The 23,559-nt window shown below is 41.9% G+C and overlaps 2 protein-coding genes across 6 annotated transcripts in view; both read left to right on the top strand.

The window, feature by feature from the left end:
- The first annotated feature begins 679 nt into the window (after positions 1-679).
- Positions 680-6,175, top strand: LOC116394053 (protein tyrosine phosphatase type IVA 2-like). Of its 3 annotated transcripts, none has more exons than XM_031866829.1 (8): positions 680-777; positions 1,461-1,600; positions 1,687-1,814; positions 2,106-2,744; positions 2,853-2,945; positions 3,408-3,538; positions 3,933-4,007; positions 4,129-6,175. In XM_031866829.1, exons 4-8 carry the CDS (start codon positions 2,649-2,651, stop codon positions 4,238-4,240), a joined length of 507 nt encoding a protein of 168 aa, XP_031722689.1. In that variant the 5' UTR covers positions 680-777; positions 1,461-1,600; positions 1,687-1,814; positions 2,106-2,648; the 3' UTR covers positions 4,241-6,175. The 3 variants fall into 3 exon arrangements, with proteins under 3 accessions (XP_031722689.1, XP_031722690.1, XP_031722691.1); XM_031866830.1 differs by having other exon boundaries at positions 681-777; positions 1,464-1,600; XM_031866831.1 differs by lacking the exon at positions 680-777 and adding an exon at positions 845-1,021.
- A 1,545-nt stretch (positions 6,176-7,720) lies between these two features.
- The window catches only part of LOC116393994 (apoptosis-stimulating of p53 protein 1-like), a 39,238-nt gene continuing 23,399 nt past the window's right edge, over positions 7,721-23,559 (top strand). For 2 of the 3 annotated variants that reach the window (XM_031866748.1, XM_031866746.1), the window contains exons 1-4: positions 7,721-15,377; positions 18,262-18,409; positions 20,141-20,248; positions 21,939-22,000. In XM_031866748.1, the coding sequence (XP_031722608.1) occupies positions 15,255-15,377; positions 18,262-18,409; positions 20,141-20,248; positions 21,939-22,000 (441 nt within the window). In that variant the 5' untranslated portion in view covers positions 7,721-15,254. The remainder of the gene's footprint in view (positions 15,378-18,261; positions 18,410-20,140; positions 20,249-21,938; positions 22,001-23,559) is intronic. The other variant, XM_031866747.1, reaches the window with a different exon arrangement.

Raw genomic sequence — 23,559 nt, 5'->3', positions numbered from 1 at the left:
TGAGAAAATCTAGAGTTAAGTTGAACCAAACAACAATTTGTCCTGTAGACATTGTTGAAAACATCTTAGAAAACATTGTCATGCCAGCAGGATAAAGGTTAGAGGTCAAGTTGTAAATATAGAAAGGCCCTAGGCTGACAAAAAACATTCACATTTTTTTTAAAGTCTGCTTTGTTGTTTTGTGAGTCATCATGGAATTCAGTGACAGTAATTCAGCCAGTCTTGGTAGGTTTACTTTGTGCAAACAGCAGATGGCAGCAATGACAGTTACAATTTGCCTGCTTGCGGCCTTATTTTATCATACAGTAACAGTATAAAAAAACAAATATGATTTAGGAAGTTAGAATGTTCAGTTATGCCTGGATTAACATAATGTTACACCGGAGAGAGACCATATCAATCAATTCAAGTTTACTTACTACCTGTTACGTACTACTTGCCTTATTAAACCTAACCTCGCTTACTCAGCTCAAAGGGATAAAATAGCACTTTTGTCAGATTTAGTAAAGCAACATAATGAGAAGTGTGATTTAAAAGATTCGTCATGTTGAAGGAGACAGTCTGAATAATACCGGAAGTGTACTTACAAATTAAAACAGACTGTTTTTCCCAAGCAGTGCAGTGTATTTTTTTCCAATCAGTTTTATTATTGAAAGCTTGCAACCGGAAGTCTCGTTTGTTTTTATCTAACTCGACATTTCTGTTCGACATGTCTCCTTCGCAGACTCTTCTCCGCCAGTAGAAACGTCTGGATTTTCCGTGACACAACTGCGTTTTGTAAGTAACGTTAGCTATGTCAGCCGTGTTTGTTTGATGTTACTAATGTGAACCTGAAGTTAGCCCCGTGCTAACGACACCACTGCCACCCGCTGTCATTAGGCTGTTGTTGAAAACCAGCCAACGCATTAACGTTAGCCTGGAAGTGTTAGCTTTGTTTATTCTAGGAACATGGTTGTTGACCTGGTTGGCGGCTGAGCCTCTAATGGCATAACGCTATGGCGTTACTGATAAGTCTAGTGAGGTAACCGCTAGCTAGTTTCTAAATCATTGTCTTAAACTGGGCATGTTATGTTGTGGTAGATACAGCAAGTACTGTGTGTGCGTTTGACAGTCAGCCTACTAGTAAGGTTAGCTAGCTGGCTGTCATTCAGAGCATCACCTGAGCTAACGTTAACATCCGTTTGTTTGTAAGGGGCATAAAAGGACTAGCTAGCAACATTTAGCCTCTAGCAATATATACGCTGTACTGTGAGCGGTGTATTAATTGCAGTCGGCAACTTGCAGGTGCAAATCCGATCTCTGGCCATCCGTATAGTTTAACTAGCATGAATTGAACATTTCTCAATGGTCTTTTATTTTCGCGTGGACACAATGTCACGCCAAACTGGTAGAATATCGTATGTTAGCTACTTAAACCAGGCTAACCGCGAGCATTATTAACACGTTTCTCCTCTACGCAGCAGGTTAGCAGCACGCTAGCGGGCCGTTGTCAGCCAGGACCCAGAAAAAGCAGCATCATCATCAATGGTGTGTCTACATCCCGGAGCCGACACATTGTCCTGTGTACGCTCAATGAACCACCTCCTCAGCGCTCATCACAGTGAGTGTCTCCGTCTCTGTGCTAAGTTAGTGGCTACACGTCACGCTCGCAATGCATTATGTGTCTCTCGTCTCCCTCTCTCCCAGGCTGCACATGTATGGCGTTTGCGAGGCTCGGAGGGGAATTTTGCCAAGCCCAGCACCTGCTGCTTATCGTGGACAAGTGAAGAGGAGAGACACCAGCTAGGCGCAAACACTGCCATTGACGTGCACAGGTGTGTAGTATGAAGGCTGGTTTTCACCATGTTACAGTCTATGGGGCAGCAGAGAGTAGAGGTACACTGAATCAGTGGAGCTACTGATTGTAAGTTCATGTCCTTATGTGTAGCTAGTCATTTAATTCATCCAGGTTCATGGTTGTCAGATCTTAATCACACTAAAGCCTCAGGTAAAAACATCCCATTTGGTAATAGGTTGCTATACAGAAAGATACTGTTCATAATAAAGTAACAGAACAAAAAGCAATATGGAAGGAAACCTTAATGGCCGTCTCCGTGTCCTCGTAGGTCCTTACTGCCATCCTGTTCAATCCATATGAAGACAAGCCAACCGTCAGCCTGTCACCTGTCCCGGGGAGTGGGAGAGGCTTTGGGTTTAACCCGGGAGTTTCCTCACAGCTCTTCTCCTTTTCTGCTTCTCCTTTCTTCTTCTACCCTGATTCGGCCAAGACTTTTCTGAATGGGCTAGCCGATTTGAAAGAGAGAAAGGAAGGACAGATCTATTTTTTCTGTCTGCATTTTTTTTTTTTTTTCCTTCTGGACTTTAGTTCTCTAATCCGGTCTGCTAGAGTTTAATATTTATTTTTAACCAAGCCAATTTTAGTTATTTCTTCATTGCCAAGAAAAGTTTATTTCTATCCCAGGAAATTAGTCTTGTCTTTTATTTTTTATTTTAATTTATACCACTTTGTCGTCAACAAAATCGAGTAGTTACAGTTTTTTGCCCATAAGTCATACGGATGCATTAGTTAGTGAAATTATTGGCAAAGTGGTTTTGCATTTTTGACAGTTTTTCTTTTATTGAAAACATAATTTTATTTGCTTCTAAAAATGAACCGACCGGCTCCAGTGGAGATCTCTTATGACTGCCTGAGATTTCTCATTACGCACAACCCCACCAATGCACAACTCGGAAGGTTTATAGAGGTAGCGCACCTTTTTGTAATAATTCATGCATACCCATCGTTAATTTTCTTTCAGTAATAGAGGAAGCAACCGTGTCGTGCTGTGTTAAACGTATGTTTCAATGTGCAGGATCTGAAGGCATACGGAGTAAACACCCTGGTGAGAGTGTGTGCTGCCACGTACGACAAGACACCGGTGGAGCAAGAAAGTATCCAAGTCCTGGTAAGTGACGTAGATACACAGCAGATTTAGCCTAGTCCTTGTGTGGAGCTAGCACTGGCAGAGTACAGCACATCAACACTTCTATGCTGCACAAGCTGCTGACGGTATACTGAATGTATACACATGCTACAGTAATTCCACCTTGTTATAAAACACCTGTTCAAACTCATTTTATTCAAACTTGACGGAAAGAAAATTCGACTCGGTTCACGTTTCCGTTTTTTTCAACAATCACCAACTCTGGTTTGGTCGAAATGGAACCGTTAATAACTGCAGTATAGTGCTTCCACTATATAGAGCATAATCATTTTCACTACATTGAAGTACATCAGTACATCAGTACAGCACTACAAAATGGCAAAATGTAAGTTTAGTCCTAACCATGAAAACAAAAATGTTCACATTTGACAGAATGTCGCACCAAATTGATGAGATCGCATAACGACTCGATATCCCCTCCAGGATTGGCCATTTGACGATGGCTCCGCCCCCCCAGAACAGGTGGTTGATGATTGGTTGAACCTCCTGCAGACAAAGTTTCGGGAGGAGCCGGGTAGCTGTGTGGCTGTGCACTGCGTTGCTGGATTAGGAAGGTTAGTATGCGCTACACACAGGATCTAACATGTTGTGTTTATCACACACAGTATGAATGGCTTGATGTATTAATATCCACCCGAGTCAGTTATCTCTCAGATGTTGTTGTTTTTTTTTTCCCGCCAATATGCACAAAAAAACGGTTGTTTAGACCTGGCATGCATTGTCAGTTGTCGTAGTGTTGCACAGTATAAAGCTCTGTGCTACTGGACGTTCCACTGCTGTGCCTCTTTGATCTGTAGCTACAGGGGACCAAGGTAGAATTTGGCATTAACTTGATAAAAAGGAAAAGTCTGCGGCAAAAGTCAGAGCACAAGCTGGGTTGAAATAACAGTTTAAAGTCTGCGTTTCCGTCCAAACAGACGTTTGTATCTATTTGCCGTCTGTCCTCAGAGCTCCCGTGTTGGTGGCCCTGGCTCTAATCGAGTGTGGGATGGAATATGAAGACGCCGTGCATTTCATAAGACTGTGAGTACTAAACACTGATTTGGCCCTCCCCCCCCCATCCCTGTGATTGCTCACACACACGCCTGTCGCTGTTTTTTTTTTTTTTTTTTTTCAAAGAAATAAACGTGTTCTCGTTTGTCAGGAAGCGCCGTGGGGCGTTCAACTCCAAGCAGCTGCTGTACCTGGAGAGCTACAAACCTAAACTGTGTCTGCGCTCCAAAGACGCCAACGGACAGAGCTGCTCTATACAGTAGGAATCTACGGCCCCGCGCATCGTCACCGCAGCGCCGCAGGAGACGCTCACCTGTTTGATGTTCAATGGGAAGTTGATGTTTTTGGGTGAATGTTTGATAACATCAATGTCCGTGAAATCCAATCAAAGTGCTTCAAGTATTTACAAAAATTTAAGGGACATGTTGTCAAATTTCTGAAGATCTTTTAAAAACCTACGCAGACAACTTTACATAAAAAATGAGCCTAAAAAAAAAGAGGTTTTAAACGTTTTTATTTCTGCTCCTCGGTCTGTGACCTCACCGTAATATGTAGCGAAACCCCAACAAATATTTAGCCCGTTAAAGCAAGACCCCACACACAATTCATTTTAACTGTCCGCATCAATGTTAAGAAGTTGAAAACACTATTACAGATGCAGCTTCGATAAATGCCGTTGATGTTAAAGGAAAACTTCACCCCCAAAATGACCGTTTGTTTATCAGCTACTCGACCTCAGTTTGTCTCTCGGCCTCCACAGTGAACCAAGAGTCACGAAGCACAGGATGTTCTGGATGTCTTTAGGCGAATGGGGGAAGCGTTTAACCGCAGCGAAAACTACATCTAAACACAACTCATCGACGCTGTTTATGCGGAACATGAGACTTTGGCTTCACTGCACAGGTTGTGAGAGTTTAACGGATGTTTCGATGTAGTTTTGCTGTTTTTAAATGCACCCCCCCCCCCCCCCTCACCGCAATTCATCAAGAGCTTTCTCTGATTGTGGATTCTTCGTTCACCGTGGAGGCATGCGAGAAAAAAAGTTTTCTTCCAAGAATTCAAGGTAACACGGGTGAGTGATAGATGTATAAATCAAAAAGTTATTTCAGTGGCGAAGTATTCCTTGTAATAGACTTTTGATTTAAATTGACTTTGACGTTGGGATCAGACGTCGTAGAACATTTAGTGTCAGTAGTCGACAGTAGATTCATTCTTGTGCTCTGCAGCTTGATATTCCGACACTACAAACTGAATAAATTACCTGCTGGTTTTTATTGCACATCATTTGATTTTGTTTATTCCAATTATCTCCTCTCGGACCAAATCCATGTCCCGCACCCGAAAGGTGACACAGGTGATGAAGAACTCTGACGAGTTAGAAAGCATTGACTATTAAAGAAATTAGCGAGTTCTACATGTGACGTATGCTGTATTAAACAAACACTACTATCTACCTGTCTGCTTTATGTCCCATGTCAGAGTCACCGGCAGTCTGCTTCTCTAGAAACACTTGTGTTGGCTGTAAATGTTTGACACTGTCCTTCAGAATGTCACCAAGGCAAGAGGGTCAGCTGGTGAAGGTATTCAACACTTTTTGAAGTTTTGGTAGATTGTCCTGTTGGCAGTAAAGAACTACTGACATGTCGTCGGTAGTTCATTGACCCCAGTGCTCCACACCTCAACACGGAACAGCTGACTGTACAAACGGGACAATCTGCTGAATACTTTCTGGATTCCTTACACCGACCTCCACAGGACTGCGGAGCCAACATGGCTGCCACTGAAGCCTTTGGTTCTGGTCCATCTCCGGCTCTGTACCGACTCAGCTCACCGGTCAGCTGCTGCGCTTGTAAGATGCTGTTGGGTCCTTGTGATGTTATTATTGCTCTATAGCTTTTCTTTCCCTGTACCGTTTTAACTATTTGTACTTGTCATTTATTTATTGATTCCACGGTGTTTTGTTTTTTTGTGTGAAATGTCTGTCTGCTAGAAAGAAACCTAATCTAGTAGTCCTGTTGGAAAATTAAAGTGTTTAGTAATGTAACTGTTGCTTGTTGCTTGTTGCGGAGCATATTTCATCTCTCTAGTTTTATTAGATGTGTCTGTCTGTGATGTTTGTCATACATCATTTTATTTTCAACCATATTTTGGTCAAATTCTCGTAAACAATTTCCGAATTAAAAGCCCCTTCAAAACAACTAATGCAATGCAGGTCAGTTCCACATGAATATCTATCTGATAAGAGGTTGACAACAGAACAGTTCAATCATCATGTCAGTAGAAACCATATTACAGATTTTCCAAAAGCACATTTTTGTTAATTTCAAATGCAGCTCTGCAAACTGCCCGGCTGCGTCTGCAACAGTTCCAGAACTGCATATGGGGCTGTAGCTGAAATATGGCAGCTGACCAACATGATGCTGAGCCTGACCTGCCCTCACTGAAGTGTGTGTGTGTGTGTGACCGTGTGACCGTGAGAGATTGCCTCTGGCCGTGGCAATGCTGTGTGAACGTGGCCGTCAGCGCGGAGTGACAGCATCACATGGAGCCAATTCAAGGTTAATTGGTTTTATTGACTGACCCAACAGCACACACACGCACTAACCTTGAACAAAAGAGCCACAATGGGTGAATGCAGCAAAGGCCCACCACTCCATTGTTTAAATACATATCTGAGGAATAGATGTATCGACAATGTTGCTTTTCATTACGTTTCCTTATTCATGTTCAGGCAGAGAAACGCCTGACTGAGTTTACGCTTCACATCCTGGAGCAGGTTTTCAGGACATTAGAGCGGTGAACTGAGAATAAAAATACGAATATTCAGTGGGATTTCACAGCCGGAGGGAAGTATAATATTTTATTTGCCTTATCTGTTGAGCACAATCTTCTATAATTGTAGTTAAAGTGTTTTACAGAGTGATAAAACAGTAAAAAATAGATTATAACACTGATACACACAACACACTAATACAAAAGATCTTTTCTGGAAAAACTACCCTTTTTTTAAAAGTATTGCAGTCCTTGCAGTTTTTCTATATTCCCTACTGAGTGTAAGGTAAAGAGTGTAATGCTGTACTGCAAATGACTCAAACAGACTTCACACTGACCTCCTGCTTGACTGATGTACAGAGAGGATCAGATACCCACTGCTCCTTAGCGGTCAGTGCAGGGAGGTCAAATTCACATGTTTCCATGTTTGGTGGAGTGTTTGGAGCCCCTGCGGACAGTAGAGGGCGATAACGTCCTGCCAAATAGTGAACTTTATAATTGAGTCATTTGCACCTTAGTTCAAATGTAAAAATATGACTTCCTCTATCTTTGAAATGTTTTTTCAGGAGGCGCTGATCAATGAATCCATTTCTGTTCTGAAGGTGGAACGCAGTATGACAATAACTGATGACGTCCTACAGCACAGAGTGTTAGACAGCAAAGGTACTACTGTACTCGCAATGTAATGCTCCATATTATTATGGTTTGTACAATGTCACCTGATCAGTCAGAACACACACACACACACACACACACACAGAGGCCTACACCGTGCTTGGCAGCAGAGGACAGCTCTGTGATAATCTGCTGAATATATGACAGCTGAACATCTCTAAACTCGCTGTAAGCTACACGACACTGTGTGTGTGTGTGTGTGTGTGTGTTCACTGTCCTGTGGAGCCAAAAACTGCTTTTTTTATTTGATAAAACATTTTTAATTACATATGGGGGGGATATAAAGACAAAAACAATTATGGTTAGAAATACATGAGAGTGGTGTGTATTATAGATAAGAAATAGCATATAATTACATGACTTTATACTAAAATCAGCATTCATTTTTATGGGCATGGTGAAAAAAACAGAGCTCATTATTAGGAGTGTGCTTATAGTCAAATACTGTAAGTTGGAGCACTGAACTGTAACAAATTAGCTGTAGACTATATTTAATAAATCTGTACTACTGAAGGAGGACATGGCTCTTCACACAGCAGAAGGAGGGCGCTCTCACTCCAAACAAACAGGACTTAGAATCTCCGGAAAATAGTATGGATTTTTATATTGGTGATTGTTCCACCAACTCATTTTTTTTTTGCTGGTACATTTGTTACTGAAACCTGGAGGCTATTTATCGCGAGGAGGAGGAGACCGGGGGCAGATGGGAGGGATCACCAGGAGGGTGACCCAGTTCACCCTGCAGACCAAACCGGAGGACCGCCTGCTGATCGACCAAAGGATGAAATCAGTGAAACATCTGACAGACCAAACTACAACTGGTGTTCCCAGATTTTCCTCACATCCAGTTGTGCTTCCTCTCCCGGTGTAAAACAGCAGACTCAAGAGTGTGTGTGAGCGTGTGTGTGTGTGTGTGTGTGGGGGAGAGAGAGGAAGGAAGAGGGAGGGATTGAAAGAGGAAAGTGGAAAGGAGCAGGACTTTTAGTTGTCTAAGCATATGGATATCTGGCTGCGGAGAGAGGAAGAAGAAGAAGAAGAATTTGGATCTATGGAAAATTACCTGATACCAGAGGAAAAGACCGAAAAAGCTCAGTAGAAGAAGTGTGGAGGACAGGAAGGAGGGAAACGACAGGAGGAGAAAGTTACATTTTCTAACGGGACAGGAAGACTGACCAGCAGGAATGTTGCCGGTGAGTTTCCATTAATACAATACACCAAACTTAATATACTTAATAGACAATGTATCGTCTTGGCTGACGTAATCACTGCTAAAGGACTTCAAAGCTGGCTAACGTGACAGTTAGTGAGGGCTTCACCATTAGAGTCAAACACGGTGAACTAAACGGCAAGCTTACGTTGTCCCTTTACTTAATGTCAATTTAGATTTTGAAATGTTCTTTATGAACACGTTTTATACACTTTCTCCAGCTACAATAAAAATAAAATAAAACGATTTCTCAAATTAACGGACAGGAACGTAGGGCGCGTGAAACGTTTTCCGAAAGAATGATTTTTTTATTGCACGTGAGTGAAGACAAGAAGCTTTACGGTACTGTGCATTAAATGACGAGAGAAGCAGACGTTTCACCGCCATTAAAACACCGTGATATATTCAGTGTCTGAGCGCTCTGAGCGGCACCAATTCACCACATTTAAACAAATCAGAACCGGAAGTTGTGCGCTCAACTCTGCAGGGTTTAGGAAGTATTGGAGTTTTTCGTTTTAAGGCTACTTTCAATGGGCAATGGAGGAAGCCATGTGGTTTTAGGTACTTAAATATGTAGCAATCGGCAAAATCCAAATCTGTGCCACAGTTTTAAGATAAATGTCCTAAACTTTGAAACTGCTAGATACCCTGCAAAATATGTCTGTATGTTTTGTAGCATATATATATATATATATATAGACTACCTTACATACTCTCCATATATTGTTTCTGGCGATGTGTAAATGCATTTGTGGTTTTCACTTGCGTTGCATTACTCCGAAGAGGATACTGTCACGTTTATCAATGAGGCTTTTATTTTGAAGGCTCCAATGAGAAGTCTTACTTTTCTTTTGGCTGTCTTGACACAGTGGTGTGTTTGTATGTGTGTGTGTGTGTGTGTGTGTCTGTGTGTGTGTGTAGTGCAATTGCTCATCCACAATTGGTCGAAACATTTTTATATTTAGGTCTCGAGTGATGTAATTGCATATATACATAAACATAGAAATGCTTTCTTGCACTACTACTCAGCCCAAATACTGAAGGCCCTTAAACAATATTGAAATGGCACGTGCGTGAGTTTTAATGACGTTTTCAAATAGTTTTAAAGAGGTTTTATTGATGCAGGATACCTTCCTGGTGAGTAGAATACGTTAGATCTGTAATGTACATAGAGGCTAAAGTTTGCAAATTGTAGCAGTTTATTGTTAAGAAATTTGCGAACCAACTGTAAAATTAGTAAACCATCAGTATTCCTGCTTCCATCCTCGCTCCCTCTTTCTCTCTCACACACACACATACACACACACTGAAAACACCACAGTGCTTTGTGGCTGGTTCGGGCTGCTGTCAGCTTCGGACAATACACTGAAGATATAGAGATGTGTTTACTGCAGAGAGAGAGAGAGAGAGAACCCTTCTACCTTGACCTTTGACCTCACCCTGAATGTTCTTCCTGGTTCTTTTCATCCTTTTTTCCCAAAGTTCAGGGAGTTTTAGCTTCTACCATAGTGTCCACCATAGTTTTGTGACATTCAGCTCTGACTTCCCTTGTGGAGGTATTTGCCTGAAGCCGCTATCATCAAGTTCACTTCATTATTCAGACTGCTTGGAAAACTGTATCGGCTCCTAAAGCACTTTACGTACGTCTCTCATCTCCGCTTTTGCCTTCACTTCTGCAAACACGGGGTCGCTCCCATGATGGATACAGCAATGTATCGCATTTTATTTAGTCTAATACTTTGAATTATGACCAAATAGCTGATAAGTTAATGATATGACTGGCAACCTCACTTTTATGTTTAATGCTAATTATCAAACGTTAGCATGCTAACGCACAAAACGGTGAGCGACATTATTCCCTCCTAAACATCAGCATGTTGGCATTGTCACTTGGAGTGTGTTAGCATGCGGGTGTTAGCATTTAGCTCAAAGCAGTGCTGTGCTTGTGTTAACAAATGTGTCGCTAACAAGTTTTGCCTCATCGCATTTTAAATTTTAAATTTTACAATTTATGTGGCAGCTGCTACAATTAGCCATTCTCCATTTTTAGCAAAGATGTCAACGCTATATAGCATTATGCTAAATGTTAGAACTAAGTACAAAGAAAGTACAGTACATCCCACGGTGTTAGCATGGAGCCGACAGCGGACGTTTTGATGGTTTGGTGGTCTGTTGTTACCATGTTATATATCGAAAGGAAAAGTTTTAAGCTAACTGAAAATGTTGCACAAATTAATTGATATAACCGCCCATGCGTTTTAGTTCATGTCAGTGTATGTGAGCGTGCCCCACCGGGTGTTTGCGCTGTTCATGCTGTTAGCATTGTTAGCTGCTAGCTGCCGGCTCGGCTTTCTCCATGTTGAGAGCCGAGTGGAGGCAATTAACACGCTCTGAACTTTGTATAGGGCTTGTTTTAAGTGTGTTGTTCCTTTGCAGGGTTTAACACATTTATCCTGCGACTAAAAAAATGGTTTCAATAGTTTATAGACCCAGGTTTTGAATTGTTTTGGGCAAATTGGAACTATTTGTTGCTGATTGAGATCGCTGCGGGATTTCTGGGAGGTTGTTCTGGAGACGTAACGAAAAGACGTGATTTGTAGAATGTTTCAAGAAAGTCCATGAGTTGACATGAAGGATTCGGAGGCATACCCGGCGAGACGTACTGTATACGTCTTCAGAAGTGTGTTCGTGCTGCTTCTTTCTCAATGAGCTGGAAGCTCGTGCTTCACCGGTCACATGCAGTTCCTATAGAGACAGCGCTATGTGTCTGGGTGTGGGCAGTGGGAGCTGGGGTGTCTGAAACACAAATCACCTCCAGCTGTCACTGTGTTCCACTGTGTCTCGCTCACACACACACACACACACACACACACACACACACACACACACACACACACACACACACACACACACTGCCAACAGGGAAGCTTGCCTTTTGTTTGTAATGATGCAGATTTAAGAAGCACATTCACTTCAGAACGTGATCAAAGTATATTCCACCGTTCATCCATCGTGTCTGCTCGTTACAGCCCAGTTCCTAAAGCGTAATTGTAATGTAATATAGACTCTTATTAGCAGGTGTTACTTGAAGCTCCCTCACTGGAAACACAGTATAGCGGAGCTATTTTCTCCTCAGTGTGCAATACTTTCCTGATTCTGGTTGATGCACTGCCTGAAATAGGACGTCTTCATGTGTGGCTTTTAAACGGCAGGTGTTTCTTCTACTCCCACACTAGCTGCTCTACCCTCCCATGATGCATCATTAGTGAGAAGACCGTTGTTTGAAATGTCTCCGAAATTAAATTAAGATTGCGTGGGCTTCCACCAGCTGCTCTCAAATACACCTTCCTGATTTGATTTAAGACCACAGAGAGTTCAGGTGAAGCCCAAGATCTTGCAGGAAGAGATGCGATTTATTTTAGGAACTGCAACAAAACACATGGGAAGAGTCGGGACAATGCACTGGACTGGGCAGACATAAGAAGAGTTTGACAGATGGAATGGACTGAAAAGGATAACTCTCCTTGAAAAAACGCTACAGCAGCCTGGACAGCATCCAATCATATCTATTACATAATTCACATTCACACAAAAACAAAGGGAACCTGTAGATATGTCTTCACCACGCATAATCAACCGGATAGGCCTCAGCTCAGACCTGATGAATAAAACAAATTCTACAAATTGAAAGACTTATTGTTGCGAGATGAAATCATGACATCACGTCCTGTCTGGCGTCCTCTTTTACTCAATATACAGTAGTCTCTCATTCAGCATTTCTTTCATCGGGCCTTCCTGGAAAAATGAAGCGTTACTGAATTTACTTTCCGTAATCAAAGACGATGCATACACGTGCTATAAGAAATTGAAACAAAGTTTTCAGTGTTAAAACTACAGCTCTGTAAAACACTTTCAAACCTCCGCTGTGTGAAAACCTCCGCAGCGTTCAGTCGTCTCTGTCCTGCTGTTAGACGCGTGGCTACCTGCAGCCCCTTGACTCACGTTAGTCAAGCAGTGACTTTAGAACGCGATGTTAAAGACACGACGGGTTGTTTGTTAAGGGCAGCTGCTAAAAACAGAAATAATCAACAATCACCAGTCTCATCTTCAGTTCCAAGGTAGGATTTTTTAAATGTATTGGCTTTGTTACGCTGTCAAAAGGCTTCTGAATGAGGGTTTCTTTTCTTCCGTCTGGAACAGAACCTGGAGGTTTTGGTGTGACTTCAGCCAGCTGTGCTCTCAGTGTGCCGCTGGTGACAGCTGATGAGCATGGTGACATGCCCATGTGACCTTTTAAACACTGTCAGTAGCCGAACCGAGACACACCGTCACCTTATTTTACTGTACAGAAAAAACACAAATGTTCCAAATATAAATGTGTTTTTTTTCTTTTCAACTATAGAATTATGTATATTTTCTTATTCCTTTACTAGTTTTACTGTTTCAAGTCAGTGTGTGTGTGTGTGTGTGTGTGTGTGTGTGTGTGAATCTGACTCTGACTATCTTTGTCTGTAGTGGGTGGAAGTTCAGCACTGTCCCTTTGCAAGAACTTGGAAGAACATTTTGTTTATAAAAATCCCAGTTCTAGCGGAGACACACACACACACACACACTTTTACATTCACATACAAACACTCTCTCTTACAATGCAGTACTTCTTTATTCCCTCTGAGTACTCACATTACTGTTTTGATATGAATCTCATGATCATTTGTACCCCACTCCTTAATTGTCTAATGATGCTCAAAATGATGGCCAAAAGTATGTGTGTGTGTGTGTGTGTGTGTGTGTGTGTGTGTGTGTGTGTGTGAGGGAAGAGAAGAGGAAAGGAAATCCGAGTTTAGGGCGTTGTTTGTTATTGTCGGTGTGTTGAGGAATCCTACAGGTTTTAGTATAATGTTGATATGATGCATGTCTTCTGCTTCTCCTCCCTGCTATCGGTTTTCCTCGGCACTGTCTACTGATTTTCCGTCAATTCCGATAGATCCAGCACCGGGATCAATGTTTCTGTTTAGAGCACATGCACCAAGCATGTGACCGTGTGTGTGTGTGTGTCTGACAGAGAGCAAGACAGCTCTTCTGCCAACGTACCTTACGTGTCCTTTCTGTGTGTGCGTGCGTGCGTGCGTGCGTGCGTGCGTGCGTGCGTGCGTGCGTGCGTGCGTGTGTGTGTGTGTGTGTGCAGCCATGCTGCAGTATATCAGTGTAGCCTCTCTCTAATCTCTCCCCTCCAGCATTACCACTGCTGCTTCTGGACAGCCTCACTCCACACCATGACCAGGCAACACACACACACACACACACACACAGATATATTTATACTCGAACATTAATGCTGTCAATGTTCAGAAGATGGAGAAGTAATGTTTTCAGGGTTATTTTAGTTACATTCCACAAGTCAGGTCAACACTGGTGGTCATGTCTGTCATTCAGCATATTATTACGGCTTTTTCTTGTTCTTTTACAGTAATTGTATATCTTATATCTGTGTTAAAGTGCAGTTAAATAAAGTTAGACGTCCTGCTAATTGTTTCCTAAGAAATACTTATCAGGCATAATTATGACATTATTAAATTCAAATAAAAAGCAAATCATTAGTATACAAGTAGAATAAATACAATATGTTAACATGTTCCAGTATTGTGCTATTAATGATCTTGTGAGTGAGTGTGTTAGTCGTGACCCTGAGCGACCCGGCCGGCTCCAGCCCTGCTGGACGCAGAGCTAAAAAAAAAAAATGTTTTGGCATTGAAGCGTCTGGGACTTTTTTAAAGACTCGACAAATCAGTTGTCACATGCTCGAACTTACGTATCATTGTTTGGGAAGTGGAAAATGTTGAGAGGAACACTTTAAGAATAAATCGTTACAGTGATTCAGATTAGATCAGACTAAAGCAGACAGCTGCTTACGTCAACAAATATTTAAATAGATAAGAAGTGAATCGAAAAATATGGCAATGTATGCATTTGAGCATGAAAAGTAAAAGAGTAGATATATTCACAACATGTAAAGTTGACATGTTTCTGAAAAAAATGCAATTATTTAAGGTTATCCATAATGTTATTTTGTTAGGATGAACACCATAATGAGGAAGTAGTAGACAACTGTAAACTGGGTCAATTGCTCCACTTCTATAGTAGCAAAACAAGTTAATAGCACAGGTCCATGAGGCCTCAAGGCTGACGAGTGAAACCCTCCCACCAGACTCCAATCACTTTAATGTCACACCTGACAACTAACAATAAGAAGAGGAGTGCCTCCATCATACCAGAGGTGGATGGTGTTTATGGACCATATCGTCTTTTCTAATAAAAACCAACATAATTTTAATACACCGGTCCACTCCCACTAACATCCGTGAAAAGAGTCCCGATTCTCTTTCTTATCATCCTCTCCTCCTCACCCTCTCTCCCGCCCCTCATATTTACTGAAAGGCGACTCCCTCCCTCCCCTCCTCCCTCACTGACACGCGCTCTTATATTTGTATTCCGTACCTCTTGCACTCTGACATTCCAAACACACTCTCTCCCTTCAAAGACGCCACTTTCTCTACCGGACACCACTCAATATCTATCGATACCACACACACACACACACACACACTTTGGCTGATGGTTTTCCAATGAAGCGTTTCTTTGCGCTGGTGTTTGAGCGACTGGTGTTTGTGTCGAAGAACCTCAAACTGAGTCAGTGCAGGAAACAGAAGAAGAAGAAGAAGCTCAGAACCAGAGACAGCAAGCCATCGGTGAGCTCCACTTTATTCTGACTCAGACACACTCTATCACTACAGGATGGCTCAAGTTAACATTGCGGTGTCATGCAGTGAGTTTGCTGTTGTTTAGTATCAGGCTGGGGCCACTGTGCCTTAAATGAAAAACACTGTGTTGACATTGCCCCGGAGCAACTAATAAAATGAGCATTGATGTGGTTGTTTGCAGCGACATATTAACTAAGAGAAGAAGAGGCTGTTTGTCTGCATGGAGTCTCACTCTGTTTCTCCCTCTCTAATGCCTAAAATAGCCGGATTCACTCCATTCAGCACCAAGGGGCGATTTAGGAAACCACAACTCAAACTGCCTGTGTGTGTGTGTGTGTGTGTGTGTGTGTGTGTGTGTGTGTGTGTTATTTGATGTGAGTCCTGTCCACTGATAGACAGAAATAAGTTGTCCTCATTGACAGTTCATCGTGTTCAAATGCACAATGATCAGAACTAGGTGTACTTGTGACTTACTTTCGCACTTGGTGAAACATTCTTAGATTTCCGTTTCATGATATGCTCTGTGATGTTATGCATGCATAGAGATGGACACGTTCAGTCTCATACAGATATGATGTAATAAACCTGTAATATGCCGGTAAGCAACAACATAAGGTCCGGTGCTTTGGAGAATCTGGCCTGCTTTTGACCTATATAGTCTGGTCTATCTATAGAGGGGTTTTCGGGTGGAATACAGTGTTGTAATCTAAACTGTAGTGGCCATGTTGAAAGTCCACAGTGTGGGTGTTGTTAACAGCATGCAGGGCTTCTAACATGATTCAGGAGGAATTACATTCAGCTGCTTCAGGGTAATTTATACCAAAAAATCCCCAAATGCTCCAAATAATAAGGCCAGTTCCTTGCATGGTAGCTTTGCCACTTTTGATGGGTGTGTGTGTGTGGGGGGGGAGAATGAGAAGCAAAATGTCACGTGCTTTGGGTAAAGCACTGTGTGTGAATGCAGTCCAGTGAAATGTGAAATATCAGAGGGTGTCCGGTTCAGTGATCTCAGGTCGGACCATTTTTCATCTCGCTACGTTTGTAGTTCTGTTACGTTTCCAGAGTTTGAAACTATAGTTGGTCAAATGTCGAGAAACTAGCAAGAGTACGCTACATTGTAAAAAAAAAAAAAAGTATCCAACCGAAAAAGCCAGCCCAGCGCTGCCAAGTCTTTCCCAATGAAAGTAGCTCACAGCACGAGCTCCAAAAGTCGCTGAATCTAGCAAGAAAGTCGCCAAGTCGGCAAAACACTGACAGACATCAGGCCTCCCTCCAAAGCCACTCCCCCAAAAGTATCATTACGAGCAAAAACAACGAACGTACTGGGAAAACAACTGATACTGCCTGGACAACTGATACTACTACTACTACTACTACTACTACTACTACTACTACTACTACTAGACCTCTATGATGGTGCCAGATATGAGAACCAACGCCAAATGACAGTGTGTGCTGCATTCACAGTGACAATTTTGCATCATGTTTTTAAGGAAATGATGAGTTTCTTGTTGCTATCTGCCTCAAATGAGAAAAAACACCAACGATTTGATGATAAAAAACGCACCTTTCATCTCTGCCGACAGTGAAACAAATGCCATTTTGTGCCATGTGGAACAGAAACATCACAGGCCTCGTGAGGCCACGATTAGCCGCGCTCCAAATGATGTGTGGACTAGTAAAACCCCCGCTGTGTCTGTGTGTGTGTGTGTGTGTCTAATCCAAGCTTCAGAGAACTTGTCCCTGCTCAATCCGTCTGCATGTAAACAGAGATTACTTCGCATGATCTGGGACAGGTGTATGGAATACTGTGGATTACTGTTCAGTGTATATTTTAAATGTGTGAGAGAGAGAGAGAGAGAGAGAGAGAGAGAGAGAGAGAGAGAGAGAGGGAGGCCACATTGAGAGAGTCAAAGTGTATCTGTATGTGTGTATGTGTGCCTGCTCCTATCCCAGATTACCCTAAATTTATCTTTTCGACTGACTATCTGACATGACATCACCGGTGACATCGGCGATGACATCACTGGCTGACAACACAGGATGTCCTTTTCTGATTGCTATTTTAATCTTTTGGTTGCAGAATCGGGAGGATTTCAGAAGGGGATCATTGCTACCCAGCTGATACTTTGAAGTCATATATTGTCATGTGCTATATTATTCTAAACTAAGATAATTTAAGACTTGAATTAACTTGATTTCTTTACCCAGAGACAAAATCCATTACCTTTTCATTGTATTCAATTTAGATCAGGTTAAGCCTCTGTCCCAACCCCAGAGGGGACTGCATGTGTGTGTCTGCACTCTTATTGATAGGTCATTAAAGCTGTGATCAATGTGTTGTTCAGTCAGATGGACGGCTGTATCTGGTTACAAGCAGCTGTCACCGCTGCTTCTTTTACCTTCCCAGAGATGTCAACGGTCACTTCACATTAACATTGTTGTATTTTTGAAGATTCTTGAATATTTAATTAGATTAAAACTCACATCTGCAGCTCAGCTTTCTTTACTGCTTTCCAGGCCAGGTTGCCTTAAACCTCCTGGATTGAAATGGGCCTCTCCAGATTGGATTTAATGCAGTTTCTGTTGGACTAACACTCTTAACGTATCTTCCACTGTCTGCAGACGTGGTTTATTTGGGCTCATTGTGAAGTGTTCACCTGGATTCTCCACTTCAGTCTGAATGTTGCTTGTTATTGCTGAGATAGGAGCAGGGCTGAGTAATGTATCTGTAGTTATCATTGACGATGTGTTGATTGAGTAAACCGATAGTTAGCCAAGGTAAGTAGTTAGTCATACGTGATTCCAATCAGGTGGTAAACGTTGCAACCTTTCAGGACGTTTATTAACACGCTTGTTTCTGTGGTTCCAGGTGATCCTGACGGTTTACCTCAATGACACCCAGCAGATGCTGACCGAGGTCCCGGTGACTCCGGCTACCAGAGTGATCGACGTTGTTGAATACTGCAAAGAAGCCGGGGAGGGGGAGTGTCACCTGGCCGAAGTATGGAACGGGCATGGTGAGTCCACCCATGCATCCATCTACACCCATTTACACATTTACACAAGTGAGATCAATAAAAGGTTGACATTTTGAATGTATTTAAAACAATTAAAACAAGCCAGGAATGATGACAGACAAGAATAATTAAGAAAGGTAAAATAAGATCTTAAGAAAGTGTCTGTCTATGCAGATGATAAGCTATTGTGTATACAGTATATATATAAATGACATAGTTCTCCATGAGCATTAGCCAACAGACTGCTTGGCGATAATTAGAAGAATTAAACGGATATGATTCTATTGTTGTTGTTTTGCTGTTTTCATCGTAGTCCGACCTGTATTTCCACACACACACACACACATTATTCATCATTGTGTCCATTACTAATATAATTACTATTGACATCTTCTTGACAGTGCTTTTAGAGTATTTACATGATTATAATCTGGATTTCTATGACAGGATAATCACAGTGTGACTCTGGACTAGATCACCGGCTTTCGAAGCCGACTGTAAACAAAGTCAGACCTGCATCCCGGCCACACCTCGGGGAATCAATTACAGTGCGGACTGTATACACTGCATGCCATTGTGAGCGTGAATAGTCCGGTCCATCACAGGCAGAACACTGGGAGCGACTGTCTATTAAAGCGTGGCCCACATTCACTCAATCATAGCTGTTGAAGTAGCGACAGCACAGTGTGTTTGTGCAGCCCTGTGGTGTGACTGAGCGGTCAGGAAGGCTATAAATGCCTCTGATGCTATACTGTCTCTGAGAGGGCGACGCTGTGAAGCGGCACAGAATAAATGCTGGTATGAATTGTGTCGCTTGTGGGACGACAGGCCATACCTCAAGGCCACAACTGACCTCACCACCGGTGTGTGTGTGTCGGCGCTAAGCCATTGTCTACATGCGTGTATTGTTATTTATGGATAATACAATGACTGCATCTTTTCAGATTGTCTGCTTGAATCATATAAATAACAATTACAGATAATTGAAGAGTTTGAGTTATAGATAAAGAATACTAATAATAGAAGTCAATGGTGGTTTAACCCCTTGTTTGTTTGTATCATGGAGTAAGCTTTTAACAATAGGTAACCATTATTGTAAGCTTCGCTGTGTTTAATACAACCCATCAACATCCAGTTTTCTTTTTAGTTTCCCATTTAAGTAGCGTTAACGGTTAAAATGAGTCAAATATTCAAACCCGAGATACACATTTTCACAAAGTTCAGCTGGACATATTTGGCATCTTTTGGAACTTTGGGATCTACAATTGGACGAAAAAACTGCAGTACAAGTCCCTGAGTATTTACATTGTTAGGCTGCTGGGCATGGTTTTGTAACGACTGACCAATCAGGGGGACGGTTGATTTAAAGGGGTTAATGAACTGAAAAGGGGTAGAATTACAATATAACACCAAACCCCTGAAAAGGAAAAAACAATATTAATTCTGATAATAATTATAGTAATAATACTAATAGTACTACTATTATACTACTACTACTAATAATAGTAAAATAAATAAATGATGAAAACAGTTTATTCAGACAGTGTATTTGTTAATTGTAAATGTGAAAATGTACTGACAATTTCATATTAACTTAAACTTCTTATTAAAGTGTGTAAATAATATGTATTCATCTTTATAATGAAATCATCTTTTTTCATGGATGAACCACAACAAGACATGCCCTGCAGTAGCTTCGCTAACGTTTCCTCACCCTGTGTCTCTCCTCAGAGCGAGTTCTCCCTCAGGAGGTGTTATTGTTGGACCTTCTCCAGCAGTGGGGAGCCCGGAGGCCGGAGGTCAGCTTCTACCTCCGACACTGCCCCTCCTGGACGCAAGGTGCAGCAAAACAAACACACACGACAGGTCCACCCAGACGTCCCGTATGAATATATTAGCTGACTACACAAATAGATATTTTTCTTCCAGCATTGAGCACCATTAACTCTTAAACACAGAGAGCCGGTGGTGTGTCTGAGGTTTAGAGGTCAGGTCAGGGGCTCAGTCAGTAATTAGCCGGATAAGATGATTAGTGTTGCGTAACATGAACAGGGTAAACCGGGGGGGAGACCAGACAGTTCATAATGGATTCAGCGTTAAGCATTGATGCTGAACCAAAAACAGTCGCAATGGATGCTTTTCCTTTTTCTGTTGAACTTATTCAGCATGAAATAATTTATGAATGAATGCTAGTGTAGTTATAGTGCATGTTAGCTATAGGCTGCTGCTGTGATAGCTGTGGGGACAGGACAACCTCACCACCTGATGCCTTCCCATCCATTAAAAAACATAATTACCATTCATTAGACTCCCATCGTTATTCACCGAACACTTCACGGCTTGTGAGCCGTGAAGTGTTCTGTGAATAATAAATTAATCACAACACAGATTTATTTTCAAATCATCCGAGTCATCGAGGCCGTTAAGGTTTCCCCACGTGTGTTGTGATTGTTTGTAATAATGTCTGAGCTTTAGTGAACACATCTAAACCCGTTCATGCTTTTTCTCGTTCCTATCCGACGGCCTGTTGACGATGAGCAGGTTCTTGGTGCAGGTTTCTATCCCGGTCACAGATCGTGTGCCAGCAGATCTGTAATAGGTTTAGGAGCAGCAGTGTGAGATCTAGAGTAAGATTAAAACAGATAAAGAAAAGTGTTGCTGTGGAGGGAAGATACTGCTTTCCCCCTGTTTACAGCACCAGACTGTAACACAGATGTGGTTGTGATAGAAATGATTGCCATTCAACACACAATAGTCAACGGCAGGTTGATAGCATGCAATCTAACGATAGCTTCTCTGTTAAATATACTTCTTAATTAACTGAATGTAAATACTGTTTTGCGTTATTTCTTGATTGTAAGATACTAGATCGTCAGCTCAATTACTGCACTGACTGCTCTATTGACTGGAGGTGAAACTTGGAGCTGGCTGGGATTAGCCCACATTAAGCCTGTCTGGTCTTAGTAGACTTAATAGGAAGGATGCTATTTTTAGATCGTACACAGGGAGAAAGATGGAGCTGGGTGTAGGATAAGATGCGGGGAGATTTCACTTTTTTTTTCCCACTCAAAATTGAATGTGTTTTATCTGCATCCAGTGGCATTACATGGTTTTCGTGTGTGAAACATATATAGCCATATGGCCTGAACAGTCTTATTGCGACACCGTGTCCTTTGTGTTTCAGGCAAGTTGCCAACAACTTTCTCTGCATCCTTAAGAGAGGCTGAATATAAATAAGGACACATAAACCCAGTAATATGTAGAATACACTGTAGAACACTGAGACAAGAACAGACTGATGTGGGAAATATCAAAATGTGGTTGTACAATATTAAAAACAAATTGTAAAAGGTACAAATATATTTGCAATACGTACATTTTGATGGAAATAGTACGTTTATGATGTCGATGCAGTGTCATGGAAAGTGACTCTCCATTTATCTTTAGCAGGCCACAAGGCTCATCTCACCCGTACCTTGTTTCAATATTTCATGCTGAGACTTTCTTGTCATCGTTCATTTATACGCAGGAAGTCCGCAGCCTTTGGAGCAGAGATGGACCACAGAAGCAGCAGAGAGTGCTGATGACAAGGTAGGTGGAGACACACGCACACACACACACACACACACAGGAGCAGGGCTTGGCTGGGCTGAGGGCGCAGGGCAGGCTGTGTTATGCATCTCTAATAAACTCAATCTCAACATCCAGGATCTATTGTGCATTGTGTGCATAAAGATCTCTACACTGCAACTTATAATGATATTTTTGAAAGCCTCAGTTCATCTCCAAAACCTACAGTATACGCCTAAGGTTTATGGTAAAGACCTGTACCTCAATGTGATATCGACACAAATACTATATATACACAGTGTCTTTAGAGCACGAGAAAGATCAGATTTACCAAATACTATTCTCTAAACCTAAATGTCCAATATTTATTAAACCCTCTGTTTTACCTTTTAGTTATTTAAACCTGTTGCCTACACAAGCCTCCTTAAAGCTGCACATACAAATACTCCTTAAAAGAATAGTTTAGCTTAGCATAGCGTAGCATAAAGACTGGAAGTTAGCCTAGCTCTGTCCAAATAAATTAAAAAAACTCCCGCCTTCGAAAAAACTCCCGCCTTCGAAAAAACCCCGCCGTTAATCTATTGACTGACGTTTCTTGAAATTCCTATAATATAAGCTGCTGCTTGTGATGTTTGGTAGACTTCAAATAGTAAGTGTTACAGGCTCAATGTTAGCGAGAGCTTGGGTCTCATATGTACTTAAACTCGGCTCATTTAATGCAGGGAATGCATCTCGAACATTTAAAAGGTTTTTTGGTGCGTGTGTGAGCATTCACATATATACAGTGCAACGTATGTGCACGTCTGTTTGTATGTCTAGCGGATTAGCCCACGGATTAGTGACAGTGATGATTATAGTTCTACGCCAGTACGAACCAACACACACACACACATACGTAGCACACACATGTGGTACACAATATCATATACATAGAGTGTAATTACTGTATTCACAGTCAGAGAGAAAAAAAATAAAATAGGAATTATCCGTTTGTCACTAGCCTGACTAATTGCCGTTAGCTAACCGCGTTTTTTGTTTTGCTAGCTTGCGTTATCCTGTTATCTTCCCTGCAAAATAACGAGTCATGTAGTAAAAACAGCAGCTGACCTCATGCGAGCAGCTTTTTATTCATCACTAACAAGCTATTTTCAACCATGGTAGCCATTGTGTTCGACCCCAGACTACAGACTGCTTTGTGCATGTCGGTTAGCCGGTCATCGGCCATGTTGCCGTGCGCGTATCTCTGTGTTGGTCAGTCTGCTGGTCAGTCAGCCAGTGTGTATGTGTCGGTCAGCCAGTGAAGGTAGGATTAGCTTGGTCCCATGACATAACCAGGCTAAGAGGATTGTTAGCTAGCCAAGCAGCTCCTCCTCCTCCCTCTCCTCTTCCTCTCACCTCGCGCACTCCTTCACAGTCGTCTTGAGGTATCTGTCTTCCTTCGTCCTCTGCCTTTAAACATTTGGTTTTAAAGCCCAAACAAAGAGTTTGAGACAAGACAGGAGCGCGGGGGTGAGTTCTGTAAATGTGTGTCTGTTCTGTTAGTGTGTGTGTGTGTGTGTGTGTGTGTGTGTGTGTGTGTG

The sequence above is a fragment of the Anarrhichthys ocellatus genome, unplaced genomic scaffold (genome assembly GCF_004355925.1).
Source record: "Anarrhichthys ocellatus isolate YVR2014 unplaced genomic scaffold, GSC_Weel_1.0 scaffold36, whole genome shotgun sequence".
In the NCBI taxonomy this organism is placed as follows: domain Eukaryota; kingdom Metazoa; phylum Chordata; class Actinopteri; order Perciformes; family Anarhichadidae; genus Anarrhichthys; species Anarrhichthys ocellatus.
Note: the sequence above shows the minus strand (reverse complement) of the source record. Positions and strands in the feature narration are given on the sequence as shown.